The sequence below is a fragment of the Polypterus senegalus genome, chromosome 17 (assembly GCF_016835505.1).
Source record: "Polypterus senegalus isolate Bchr_013 chromosome 17, ASM1683550v1, whole genome shotgun sequence".
Taxonomy (NCBI): Eukaryota; Metazoa; Chordata; class Cladistia; order Polypteriformes; family Polypteridae; genus Polypterus; species Polypterus senegalus.
Genome location: NC_053170.1, coordinates 46,558,663 through 46,573,475, shown reverse-complemented (window position 1 = coordinate 46,573,475; position 14,813 = coordinate 46,558,663). Strand labels below are relative to the sequence as shown.

At 35.6% G+C, this 14,813-nt stretch overlaps 1 protein-coding gene across 1 annotated transcript in view; it reads left to right on the top strand.

The window, feature by feature from the left end:
• Positions 1 to 14,813, top strand: part of LOC120517193 (nuclear GTPase SLIP-GC-like) — a 162,411-nt gene that overhangs the window by 38,092 nt on the left and 109,506 nt on the right. Inside the window, exon 3 of the mRNA XM_039739363.1 lies at positions 2,807 to 2,890. Coding sequence (XP_039595297.1) covers positions 2,807 to 2,890 — 84 coding nt within the window. The remainder of the gene's footprint in view (positions 1 to 2,806; positions 2,891 to 14,813) is intronic.

Below are 14,813 nucleotides of genomic sequence, written 5' to 3'. Positions count from 1 at the left end.
AATGAAGCAGGAATCCTGTGTCAACACATTGAGCTTCATGTATATAATTTATACTAAAACATGACATATAGACAAAACTGGAAATGTGCGTATGCACAAAAAAAAAAATCCAGATGCACTAAACTGAGGATTAGCAAAGTTCCGTGCACTTCCCTTTTAAATTCCCAATCAACATGAATTTTAATGCACATTCATACACCTTTAGCCCCACTCCTAGTCCCTTAATTTTGCATATTTGAATATGTAAATCAATATAAATAGCCCCTTCTGTTATGTGTTTTAGTAAAAGATAATGGGAAAAACACATGGAAAAAAGAATTTCAGCAAATATTAAGTGGAGACAAAGAAAAACATACTGTTTGTTGGCTTAAGTAGTGGAATAAGCAACAAAAGGAAACTGATGGAGTGATACATCATGTGGAGACACTCAAAAGTTCAAATTCAGAAAGTCGCACAGTGCCCAAAATCAAAAAGAAGTGGTTAGATATCAAAGTTGACATGAACAGGCGAGCTGCAGATCACTGTCTGTTTATTCTGTTTCAGACAATATTACAAATGCTGAACCCCATGCCGGTGACACGACTGTAGGTGGTGATGGTGCTGTTGTGCCAAACACATCATTGGGTGCTGGCTATGTACACACCTCTGTCTTAGAAACCCCTGGGCGACCATCTGGCTATCTGCTGACACTGTTCTGGAGTCACAAAATGCAACAGTGGTTTCTGTAAGACATGTGGCCAATGAATTAAGGGGTATAAGGGCTGTACTATGTGATATTGACACAAATTAAATGAATTGGCTAAAAAATAAATACTGCATCTAATTACCTGTTTTTACATTTTGCTAATTACATTCAAACAAAGTTGTATCGCTGTACGATTTGACTGAACATTTGGTGTCTCAGGGTCAGGTTTATCATAGCACATCTCTTCAGGTGTAGGCAAGCCATGACTGTGTGCCACATTATGCAGCTCGCTACAGGCTTGCACAATGCAACACACTTTCTGTGGACTTTGGAGCAGCACATACATTTTTTACATAAGCAAATTAATTCTCTGAAGGCACCTTTATAGTGTAGTGTTGACGCCAAGTGCCACAACAGATAGATTCCAAAGCTCATTCTTTTGGTGGTTCATCCCTGGCAGAATTAACTTGTCCAGCGCCATTGTAATTACGATTTACATGCAGTTGACTGCTCTGATTACATTTGGAAAACCAGACGAATTGCACTTTGATTTTTGCGAGTTCTACCACAGAGTAAGGAAATCTGATATATCTGGTTGACAAGTGGATAATATCATCCCATACAGCTGGCATGGTGCGACTCAGTGATGATTGTGAAACACCCGATTGGTCAGCCAGTTCATGTTGCAAAGCTCCTGTGGCTAAAAACCCAAGGGTGGATGGAACTTGCAAAGGATCTGGTAGACCACAATTCCTCAAAGTCTCCCTACCTGGAGCCAGTTCGGCACACAGCTCCAAGAGGATAACTTTTGGAAATCAAAATCAACTTAGAAGCCAGTCATCATCATCTATAAATATGCACACTCTTCTAATTCTTCCATCTGTGATGTCTTTTAACAATTCTAAAGCAGCTATGGTAGTGGGAATAGTTTGGCCATTTCGGACACCATTACTTTGTTACAGAATGATTACAATCAAGTGAATTAAATTTGTAAATGATATAAAATTAATTTTGGTGTATTTGATAGATCCCACATCACAGGTGTGAATTTAAAAAGGAAAGGAGCACTGCATAGAAACAGTAGCACTGCTTTGATGCTGGGTGTCGCCAGTTTGCAAACCAAGCAGAAACTTGCATATGCATGGTCTGAGTTTGCCATGAAAATGTGCTTGCAAGTTTAGTTTTTATACAGTACATCTTGAAGAAAGCATGGCAACAGACATACGGAACATTTTTGTGCATACACAATGTTTATACGTGAGGTCCCTTGAGTGGTTGTGGGGGGTTTTGGCAGGGTGACTATATCTACCTCACACATAGCTGATTGGCTATAGAGGCTTAGGGGATGGAAATCATCTTACTTGCCTGGTACCCTGTGGATGTGACAATTAAGTCAGAGCTTTTCTTGCTTTCTTGCTTTTGAAATATTCTTGCTTTATAGTCGTTCAGGAGTGTGTTCAGACCAAAGTGTGTGTGTATATTTACTTATTTACTTACTTACCTTATGTATTTATTTATTTAAAGGCCGTCTGTAAGTAATCAGATTCCCCCTGAAGACAGATACAGTTCTTTATCTGGCAAAAAGGAATAAAACTTCCTTCTTCCTGAGTCAATTGTGAAGTTTAAGTTGGTTCATTAAAAAAACACCATTAACTGGCTCATAACTACTGATTTAATTTCATTTATTTTTAGTGTGATTAACACATGCTCTTGGACAGAAGTAAAAAACATTCCAGGAAGGCAGCAAGATAAATGTATTTACATTGCTGTAATTCATTTTCTTTTAATTTAATTTTTTAAAATCCGTAGGCATCTTCAGTGTGCCTCTGATAGGCAAGAATTAACACATATGTCATTGTATTGCATTTCAAATTGGCACACATATTGCAACATTAATATGCATTATATTTTGGTGTATTGTAATTTGGAATGTGTTTCATTTTCTTGACCAATCCTCCATATTTAAGAGTCTTATTTTTTCATTTTAATTTTTTAAATGTTTAAAGCAGATCACTGGAACACTATATTATCTTATGTTCTCATAATACCTCTCACATCTGAAATGAATCAAAAAGTCACTAACATGAGACATTTGTCATCTTGTCAATATGTTTATTTAAGGCAAAAAGAAACTTCAAGAACCGCACCCTTTGACGACTATCAAAAAGCGTCGGCTTTCTGAAACTGATGAAACTCTAAATCGCTGTAAGTAGGTGTATTAAATACTGAAAATAATTTGTCATTTATACTTATGTTATACTTACACTTATGTTATACAGTACTTATACTATTAAGCATTGAGCTAATAAACCATTTTGCATTCATAAAATTAGAAATTATTAAATTACTGTATCAGTATGTTTGCTTTATATTGCTGAATAATTAATTGATTTTGGCTCTTGATTGTGAACATGAGGTTACAGTAAGAACCAATAAATGCTTGTGTTTCCTTTATCTTGATTGAAGAAAATTATCACAGCTGTAAGTTTTAAATAACCAGTGAATCTAACATCTTTTATGCATAGCAGATGGTTAATGAAAAAGATTTAAATTTTTGTGATCAAATTTTTATTGAATTCACCAAATACAAAAAGTGAAATAAGTGCAACAAGAAGAACCCCACAACCAGTGCTGTCGCTCCAATTAAGCCTTGCCTTGTGACAAAACCAAAACAAGAATCAAAACTCAAAGTCAAGAAATCGCTAACCTAAAAATGTCAAAAAGAAAAGCACTTGCAAAGGTTTTAGAATTGTATCTACAAACCTGAACAATGTCTGGCAAGCTGTCCTGATTCAAATATCATTGTGCTGATGGCATCACATTGCATGACTTCCAGAACTCATAGCAAGCAAATCTTCAAAAGAGAAATGTCTAGGACAACATCAAAATCAGAGCACATTTGTCTGTTAGTTTTGTTTATTTGTTCTATTACTGAAACTGATATTGTTTGGATCTTTTTTAATTTCCCAAATAGAAGCAAGGAAAGTTTTAACAAGAAATCCTTCCTTCTTCCTCCCTTTCTTTACTAAAAGCCCTTGTCAAGAACATTATAATTAATAGATTGAGTAAAAAGGGTGAGATATAAGGAACTAGAAGGGAAAGACAGAGCAACTGTTCCAGCGCAAGTGGAGAAAATACCAGGGCATTTAGACAACAGAAATGATACTACTAGGGTTAATGGATTTGATCTATAACATAACACTTTTAAGTTGAAAGACAAAGGCAGTGAAAAAATGTGAGAAGAACATTTTGGTAAATATTGTTTTTGAGTGGTATTTTTAAAAAATTATTTTCAAAGATAAAAAAGAGAGAATGATAGGTCACATTTTCAAATTAAGTGTGTTAAAGGTATACAGGTCTGTAGGCAGCTTTAAACGTAGTAGCATTTGGAGTGTAGAACATCTTCAAATCAGAAGATAAGGGAAGAAGAAAAATAAAAAATTAACAGTGTGGGATAGAGAAACTAAAGAAACTCCAGGGGGCCTCATGTATAACGCCATGTGTAGAATTCACACTAAAACATGGTGTACGGACAAAAGTGGAAATATTTATACGCACAAAAAAATCCAGATGCATGAATCTATGCGTATGCCAACTTTCACATTCTTTCATTACATAAATCCTGGTCAGGGTGAAAAGTAACGCATGTGCACGTGCCTGCTGCCACTCCCCAACTCCTCCCAGAATTACACGTCTTTGAATATGAAAATCAATATAAATAGCACTTAAGCTTAGCTTTCTGTGAAAAGGCAATGGCAAAAGCATGGGGAAAATAAAAGAATTTCTGCGAATACCAATTGGAGGCAAGGAAAAAAGTACTTTTTGTTGGTTTAAACAGTAGTATAAACAACAAAAGGAAGTTGATCGAGTGACATAGAGTGTCAGAGAAACTCGAAAGCTCAAGTTCACAAACTCGCACAGTGCCCGAAATAAAAAAGAAGTTGTCAGATATCAAAATTGCTGTGAAAAGGCGAGTTGTAGCCCGTTGTCTGGGTGTCATATGGAAGCTTATTAGGGTACAGAGAAAAGAAAAAAAAAATAGGGACACAGTGGGAAAAAAGCTTGAAATGTCAACTTTAATGTCGAAATTTCCACTTTAATCACGTTGTTTATTTTGTCATTAAAGTAGAACATCATAAACTTCATCATAAAATCATTTAATTTACTAGTTTCTCAAATCCCATCGTAACTAAAGTAGCATGTTAAATGCTTTGTTTTGTATGTGTTTATCTGTGTGCTCTATGTGTGAATCACTACATACTTCTTAAATGGGCTTTCTCTTCCTCTGACAGGACACAGAATCCATTACATTCGTGATATTAAACTTTGCTGAATAATTTAAATACTGAGATGTATACTTGATATCATTTGCAGAATTCATATCATATCAATTAAACCATGTTATTAAACATGGGAACACGGTGGTGCAGTGATAGTGATGAAGTGGCGTCCCATCCAGAGATTATTCTTGCCTCACGCAAGATGCTTCCTGCGTGTTTTATCTTGGTAGAGTAATATGCTGCTCTACTTTCCCCTATTGTATTATTAATACATAGCCTCTGTCAGAATGCCTAATCCCACAGACTTACCACTGTTTATATGGTATTATTGTATATAACTTCTCCACACCTTCCCTTCTATATCTATAACCTCAGTCAATTAGATGTAGTAAAAAAAAAAGTAGGAGTTATGTTACAATTTAAACAATGTATTGTTGATAATATTCATAAATAATAACAAAAAGCAAAGTACATTTGAATATTGGCAACCACACAACCTAATTAAATGGTGATGTGTAGTTCAGGCAGTACACAGACTTGTAGTTATTTAAAATGTCTCTAGTTAAGGCATCATTTGTGCTCAACTTTCAGCCACATGTGTGTTCAATATGGCTGAAGCCGAGCTGTGCTCTCCATTGTATTGTCTTCATCATCAGAGGTTAGTAAGAGATGCTTCTTTCAGATGTTAGTAAGAGAGAGATACTTCTTCATCATCAGAGGTTAGTAAGAGAGAGATATTTGTTTCACATATTAGTAAGAGAGAGAGTGTGGTTGAGCAAGCAGATTTATAGATTCTCTGTCCAACCCCTAGAGCCAATAAGGCGTCATAGTACTTAAAGGCTTCTGATACAAGCCAATTCCAAACAGCCATATCTCAGACCAATGGGGAAATAGAACATCTTACATGAATGCTTCTCACTAATATTACATTTCTTTGCCTAAATTACAAATAAAGACATACAAAATATTTATCAAGTTATTTGCAAAATCTCACATCACAACACTGCAATATGCGCGACCTTCGATGAAATAATTTATTGCAGCAGTACTGTCTCTTTCAAACATATTAACTCCCAATTCCTGTCCTTCCTTTTCTTTCTCCAAGTACCCAATCGCCACACTATCAGCTCAGTAATAGTCATGAAGCCATCTGTAAGCTTAGAACAAAGATTCTTTAAAACTTTTAAGGAACATTTAAATATTTTTGTGGTACATGTATAATTATTCTATCCATCTATCCTTCCAGTGTCGCGCCAACCCCAGCAAGAATACAGCGTGATGCAGGAACAATCCCTGAACTAGCTACCAGCGACACTGTGTCCTCACATGTTTTAATTACTAAAATATAGATTATTTAAATGATGTTAACATTTTATCTGTGTAATGTAATAAACATATTTTGCTGAATTTCATCTTATTTAATTCTTGGGATAAAACTGTTTCTGAACCGCGAGGTCAGTACAGGAAAGCTTCTGAAGCATTTTCCATATGAGAGCAGTTCAAATAGGCAGCATGTGCTTGATACTGTATACCAATAATTCTCTTTTCGATCAGCTACCGTAGAGCTGTGATTCCACACTCAGATACAGTGATATAAATGCTTCGAGTGGTGCAGTGAGAGTACTATGGAAAAAGATGATCCGCTGTGGCAACCCCTAATGGGAGCAGCTGAAAGAAGAAGAAGAAGAAGGTGCAGTGAGAGTAACAACGCTAAAGCAGCTATGGTATTTGGGATAGTTCTGCTATTCCATGGACCATTATATTGTTACAGGTTAATTACAATCAGATGCCTTAAACTAATAAACAATATGTGGTTAATTTCAGTGTATATGATAAAGCCACGTCAGGGATGTGGATCTAAAAAGAAAGGAAAACCACACTGGAACAAAAGCACTGCTTTGATGCTGGCAGTTTGCAAAACTGAACAGAGAACTTACGCCAGGGTTTGAGCTAGCGTGAAAATGTGCATGGCTTTACGTCAAGTTTAGGTTTTATACATTGCGATTTGAGTGTGGAAATGGGGAACGCAACATTTTTGTGCATATACACCGTTTATACATGAGGCCCCAGATGACTTAGACCTGGAGTTAGAAGTAAAAAAGGACCGAGGCAATAGAAAATTTGTATCACAGTGACTGGAACATTCCAGGCCATGAAAAACATCTCTATGCAGGCTGATAGATGTCACAATGGATGCAGAACAGAAGCAAAAAATTAAATGTATACTAATTTCAGTTGCCTGTGAAAAATAGGAGTCTTTGATTTCATAATTGCAAAACACGAAACTGCCAGAAAACCAAAGGATCAAATAAAAGATGATAATCAAAACAAATCACCAAACCAGAATCAAAGTCACAAAAATTATAACCAACCTTAATGCTATGTGTTCATTTGCTCATAACTGACAATAAAGTAGTTTTGCATTTTTATTTTCCAAAAGACGTCCAATTAGAGATTGTGTTCCACCATCTTATGCAGGCAAAGAACGACGACTCAGTATGTCATGTATTCTCCACATCAATGTGACTGGGAACAACAGTAGCAACTGTAAACATCATTGCTGCACCCATGAAGTGCTGAACAACATGGCAGAACCTAAGCAAGAAAATACTGAAAAATGGCCAGATTTTATTAAAGAAGGGGAAATAACAGCACTTTGCAGTTTAGAAAAAAAAGTTTTGAAACATTGTTTCAAAAAAATAAGAGAGAATTTCTGATGAGAAGCTCTCTGGACCTAGGTACCAGCCTGGTGGCACATGGTGTGTTATTTCAGGTGTTCCCAAGATTTAAAAGAGTGGAAAATAAGACCAGTTAATAAAAAGTTTTGATAAAAAGGATAGAGAAAACTTAAAAGTAAGAGGTATGGTAGAAGGTGTTCAAGTTAAATCACAAAACCAATCCTGGATGAGACGAATACCTTTATTGACATGTACGTGGAGCCACTCAGTACATGGGAAGATATGATTGACTTACAGGTGGTGGGAACACTTCTTAAATACCCTTGTCACTATAGTTACTGATAAACAAAACCCCTAGGAGTCAGGATTCTGCTACACAAGATTATGCTGGTTTTCTTATCAGTACTTAACTTTGCAAAGTAGTAGCAGCAGGACTGGGTCACTGATCTAAAGGCTTTAATTAAAATGCTTTTTAAGAGTGCTAAAGGCAAAAGGTAACAATTAACAAGGACAGAAGTCATTAAAAATAATAATTATATAATTAAGTTGTGAAAATCATATTTATCAGTAATAGTTAACTTTTACAAAGGCCAAAACTAAGAAGTTAAAATTTCAAAGTGAAAAATTGAAAGCAAAAGCTGAAAAGGTTAAAACAGAAAATCAGCAAGCCTTAACCCAAAAAGCAGCAAAGCAAATCAAAATTATCATCCCATACAGCTGGCATGGTGTGACTCAGTGATGATTGTGAAATACTTGATTGGTCAGTCAGTTCATGTTGCAAAGCTCCTGTGGCTAAAAACCCGATGGTTGATGGAACTTGCAAAGGAGCTGGTAGAGCACAATTCCTCAAAATCTCCCTACCTGGCGCCAGTTCGGCACACAGCTCCAAGAGGATAGCTCTTGGAAATCGAAATCAACTTAGAAGCCAGTCATCATCATCTATAAATATGCACTCTCTTCTAATTGTTCCATTTGTAATTTCTTTTAACAATGTTAAAGCAGCTATGGTAGTGGGAATAGTTTGGCCATTCTGGACATCATTATTTTGTTACAGAATGATTACAATCAAGTGAATTAACTTTGTAAATGATATGTAATTAATTTTGGTGTATTTGATAGATCTCACATCACAGGTGTGAATCTAAAAAGGAAAGGTGCCCTGCATAGAAACAGTAACACTGTTTTGATGCTGGGTGCCACCTGTTTGCAAACCAAACAGAAACTTGTGTATGCATGGTCTGAGGCTGCCATGATAATGTGCTTGCAAGTTTAGTTTTTATAAATCTTAAAGTAAGCATGGAAATGGGCATACGGAACAATTTTGTGTATACGCAATGTTTATACATGAGGCCCCTTGAGTGGTTGTAGGGGGTGTTGGCAGGGTGACTATATCTAACTCACCCTTGCTGATTGGCTACAGAGGGCTAGGGCTTGGAAATCATCTTACTTGCCTGGTACTCTGCAATTGTGACAGCTAAGTCGGAGCTTTTCTTGCTTTTGAAATATTCTTGCTTTATAGTCATTCAGAAGTGTGTTCAAACCAAAGTGTGTGTATATTTACTTACTTATTTATCTTATGTATTTATTTATTTAAAAACCTTCTGTAAGTAATCAGATTTCCGCTGTAGACAAATACAGTTCTTTATCTGGCAAAAAGGAATAAAACGTCCTTCTTCCTGAGTCAAATGTAAAGTTTAAGCTGGTTCATTAAAAAAACACCATTAACTGGCTCATAACTACTGATTTAAATGTAATTTGTTTTTAGTGTGATTAACACATGCTCTTGGAAAGAAGTATAATACATTCCAAGCAGGCAGCACGATAAATGTATTTACATTGCTGTAATTCATTTTCTTTTAATTTAATTTTTTAAAATCCGTAGGCATCTTCAGTGTGCCTCTGATAGGCAGGAATGAACATATATGTCATTGTATTGCATTTCAAATTGGCAAACATATTGCAACATTAATATGCATTATATTTTGGTGTATTGTAATTTGGAATGTGTTTCATTTTCTTGACCAATCCTCCATATTTAAGAGTCTTATTTTTTCATTTTAATTTTTTAAATGTTTAAAGCAGATCACTGGAACACTATATTATCTTATGTTCTCATAATACCTCTCACATCTGAAATGAATCAAAAAGTCACTAACATGAGACATTTGTCATCTTGTCAATATGTTTATTTAAGGCAAAAAGAAACTTCAAGAACCGCACCCTTTGAGACTATCAAAAGCGTCGGCTTTCTGAAACTGATGAAACTCTGAATCGCTGTAAGTAGGTGTATTAAATACTGAAAATAATTTGTCATTTATACTTATGTTATACTTACACTTATGTTATACAGTACTTATACTATTAAGCATTGGGCTAATAAACCATTTTGCATTCATAAAATTAGAAATTATTAAATTACTGTATCAGTATGTTTGCTTTATATTGCTGAATAATTAATTGATTTTGGCTCTTGATTGTGAACATGAGGTTACAGTAAGAACCAATAAATGCTTGTGTTTCCTTTATCTTGATTGAAGAAAATTATCACAGCTGTAAGTTTTAAATAACCAGTGAATCTAACATCTTTTATGCATAGCAGATGGTTAATGAAAAGATTTCAATTTTTGTGATCAAATTTATATTGAATTCACCAAATACAAAAAGTGAAATAAGTGCAACAAGAAGAACCCCACAACCAGTGCTGTCGCTCCAATTAAGCCTTGCCTTGTGACAAAACCAAAACAAGAATCAAAACTCAAAGTCAAGAAATCGCTAACCTAAAATGTCAAAAAGAAAAGCACTTGCAAAGGTTTTAGAATTGTATCTACAAACCTGAACAATGTCTGGTAAGCTGTGCTGATTCAAATATCATTGTGCTGATGGCATCACATTGCATGACTTCCAGAACTCATAGCAAGCGAATCTTCAAAGAGAAATGTCTAGGACAACATCAAAATCAGAGCACATTTGTCTGTTGGTTTTGTTTATTTGTTCTATTACTGAAACTGATATTGTTTGGATCTTTTTAATTTCCCAAATAGAAGCAAGGAAAGTGTTAACAAGAAAACCTTCCTTCTTCCTCCCTTTCTTTACTAAAAGCCCTTGTCAAGAACATTATAATTAATAGATTGAGTAAAAAGGGTGAGATATAAGGAACTAGAAGGGAAAGACAGAGCAACTGTTCCAGCGCAAGTGGAGAAAATACCAGGGGCATTTAGACAACAGAAATGATACTACTAGGGTTAATGGATTTGATCTATAACATAACACTTTTAAGTTGAAAGACAAAGGCAGTGAAAAAATGTGAGAAGAACATTTTGGTAAATATTGTTTTTGAGTGGTATTTTTAAAAATTATTTTCAAAGATAAAAGAGAGAATGATAGGTCACATTTTCAAATTAAGTGTGTTAAAGGTATACAGGTCTGTAGGCAGCTTTAAACGTAGTAGCATTTGGAGTGTAGAACATCTTCAAATCAGAAGATAAGGGAAGAAGAAAAATAAAAAATTAACAGTGTGGGATAGAGAAACTAAAGAAACTCCAGGGGGCCTCATGTATAACGCCATGTGTAGAATTCACACTAAAACATGGTGTACGGACAAAAGTGAAATATTTATACGCACAAAAAAATCCAGATGCATGAATCTATGCGTGCGCCAACTTTCACATTCTTCCACTACATAAATCCCGGTCAGGGTGAAAAGTAATGCACATGCGTGCCTGCTGCCACTCCCCAACTCCTCCCAGAATTACACCTCTTTGAATATGAAAATCAATATAAATAGCACTTAAGCTTAGCTTTCTGTGAAAAGGCAATGGCAAAAGCATGGGGAAAATAAAAGAATTTCTGCGAATACCAATTGGAGGCAAGGAAAAAAGTACTTTTTGTTGGTTTAAACAGTAGTATAAACAACAAAAGGAAGTTGATCGAGTGACATAGAGTGTCAGAGAAACTCGAAAGCTCAAGTTCACAAACTCGCACAGTGCCCGAAATAAAAAAGAAGTTGTCAGATATCAAAATTGCTGTGAAAAGGCGAGTTGTAGCCCGTTGTCTGGGTGTCATATGGAAGCTTATTAGGGTACAGAGAAAAGAAAAAAATAGGGATACAGTGGGAAAAAAGCTTGAAATGTCAACTTTAATGTCGAAATTTCCACTTTAATCACGTTGTTTATTTTGTCATTAAAGTAGAACATCATAAACTTCATCATAAAATCATTTAATTTACTAGTTTCTCAAATCCCATCGTAACTAAAGTAGCATGTTAAATGCTTTGTTTTGTATGTGTTTATCTGTGTGCTCTATGTGTGAATCACTACGCACTTCTTAAATGGGCTTTCTCTTCCTCTGACAGGACACAGAATCCATTACATTCGTGATATTAAACTTTGCTGAATAATTTAAATACTGAGATGTATACTTGATATCATTTGCAGAATTCATATCATATCAATTAAACCATGTTATTAAACATGGGAACACGGTGGTGCAGTGATAGTGATGAAGTGGCGTCCCATCCAGAGATTATTCTTGCCTCACGCAAGATGCTTCCTGCGTGTTTTATCTTGGTAGAGTAATATGCTGCTCTACTTTCCCCTATTGTATTATTAATACATAGCCTCTGTCAGAATGCCTAATCCCACAGACTTACCACTGTTTATAAGGTATTATTGTATATAACTTCTCCACACCTTCCCTTCTATATCTATAACCTCAGTCAATTAGATGTAGTAAAAAAAAAAGTAGGAGTTATGTTACAATTTAAAAAATGTATTATTGATAATATTCATAAATAATAACAAAAAGCAAAGTACATTTGAATATTGGCAACCACACAACCTAATTAAATGGTGATGTGTAGTTCAGGCAGTACACAGACTTGTAGTTATTTAAAATGTCTCTAGTTAAGGCATCATTTGTGCTCAACTTTCAGCCACATGTGTGTTCAATATGGCTGAAGCCGAGCTGTGCTCTCCATTGTATTGTCTTCATCATCAGAGGTTAGTAAGAGATGCTTCTTTCAGATGTTAGTAAGAGAGAGATACTTCTTCATCATCAGAGGTTAGTAAGAGAGAGATATTTGTTTCACATATTAGTAAGAGAGAGAGTGTGGTTGAGCAAGCAGATTTATAGATTCTCTGTCCAACCCCTAGAGCCAATAAGGCGTCATAGTACTTAAAGGCTTCTGATACAAGCCAATTCCAAACAGCCATATCTCAGACCAATGGGGAAATAGAACATCTTACATGAATGCTTCTCACTAATATTACATTGCTTTGCCTAAATTACAAATAAAGACATACAAAATATTTATCAAGTTATTTGCAAAATCTCACATCACAACACAGCAATATGCGACCTTCGATGAAATAATTTATTGCAGCAGTACTGTCTCTTTCAGACATACTAACCCCAATTCCTGTACTTCCTTTTCTTTTCCAAGTACCCAATCGCCACACTATCAGCTCAGTAATAGTCATGAAGCCATCTGTAAGCTTAGAACAAAGATTCTTTAAAACTTTTAAGGAACATTTAAATATTTTTGTGGTACATGTATAATTATTCTATCCATCTATCCTTCCAGTGTCGCGCCAACCCCAGCAAGAATACAGCGTGATGCAGGAACAATCCCTGAACTAGCTACCAGCGACACTGTGTCCTCACATGTTTTAATTACTAAAATATAGATTATTTAAATGATGTTAACATTTTATCTGTGTAATGTAATAAACATATTTTGCTGAATTTCATCTTATTTAATTCTTGGGATAAAACTGTTTCTGAACCGAGGTCAGTACAGGAAAGCTTCTGAAGCATTTTCCATATGAGAGCAGTTCAAATAGGCAGCATGTGCTTGATACTGTATACCAATAATTCTCTTTTGATCAGCTGCTGTAGAGCTGTGATTCCACACTCAGATACAGTGATATAAATGCTTCGAGTGGTGCAGTGAGAGTACTATGGAAAAAGATGATCCGCTGTGGCAACCCCTAATGGGAGCAGCTGAAAGAAGAAGAAGAAGAAGGTGCAGTGAGAGTAACAACGCTAAAGCAGCTATGGTATTTGGGATAGTTCTGCTATTCCATGGACCATTATATTGTTACAGGTTAATTACAATCAGATGCCTTAAACTAATAAACAATATGTGGTTAATTTCAGTGTATATGATAAAGCCACGTCAGGGATGTGGATCTAAAAAAGAAAGGGAAACCACACTGGAACAAAAGCACTGCTTTGATGCTGGCAGTTTGCAAAACTGAACAGAGAACTTGCGTACGCCAGGGTTTGAGCTAGCGTGAAAATGTGCATGGCTTTACGTCAAGTTTAGGTGTTTTATACATTGCGATTTGAGCTTGGAAATGGGGGAACGCAACATTTTTGTGCATATACACCGTTTATACATGAGGGCCCAGATGACTTAGACATGGAGTTAGAAGTAAAAAAGGACCGAGGCAATAGAAAATTTGTATCACAGTGACTGGAACATTCCAGGCCATGAAAAACATCTCTATGCAGGCTGATAGATGCCACGATGGATGCAGAAAAGAAGCAAAAAATTAAATGTATACTGATTTCAGTTGCCTGTGAAAATAGGAGTCTTTGATTTCATAATTGCAAAACACGAAACTGCCAGAAAACCAAAGGATCAAATAAAAGATGATAATCAAAACAAATCACCAAACCAGAATCAAAGTCACAAAAATTATAACCAACCTTAATGCTATGTGTTCATTTGCTCATAACTGACAATAAAGTAGTTTTGCATTTTTATTTTCCAAAAGACGTCCAATTAGAGATTGTGTTCCACCATCTTATGCAGGCAAAGAACGACGACTCAGTATGTCATGTATTCTCCACATCAATGTGACAGGGAACAACAGTAGCAACTGTAAACATCATTGCTGCACCCATGAAGTGCTGAACAACATGGCAGAACCTAAGCAAGAAAATACTGAAAAATGGCCAGATTTTATTAAAGAAGGGAAATAACAGCACTTTGCAGTTTAGAAAAAAGTTTTGAAACATTGTTTCAAAAAATAAGAGAGAATTTCTGATGAGAAGCTCTCTGGACCTAGGTACCAGCCTGGTGGCACATGGTGTGTTATTTCAGGTGTTCCCAAGATTTAAAAGAGTGGAAAATAAGACCAGTTAATAAAAAGTTTTGATAAAAAG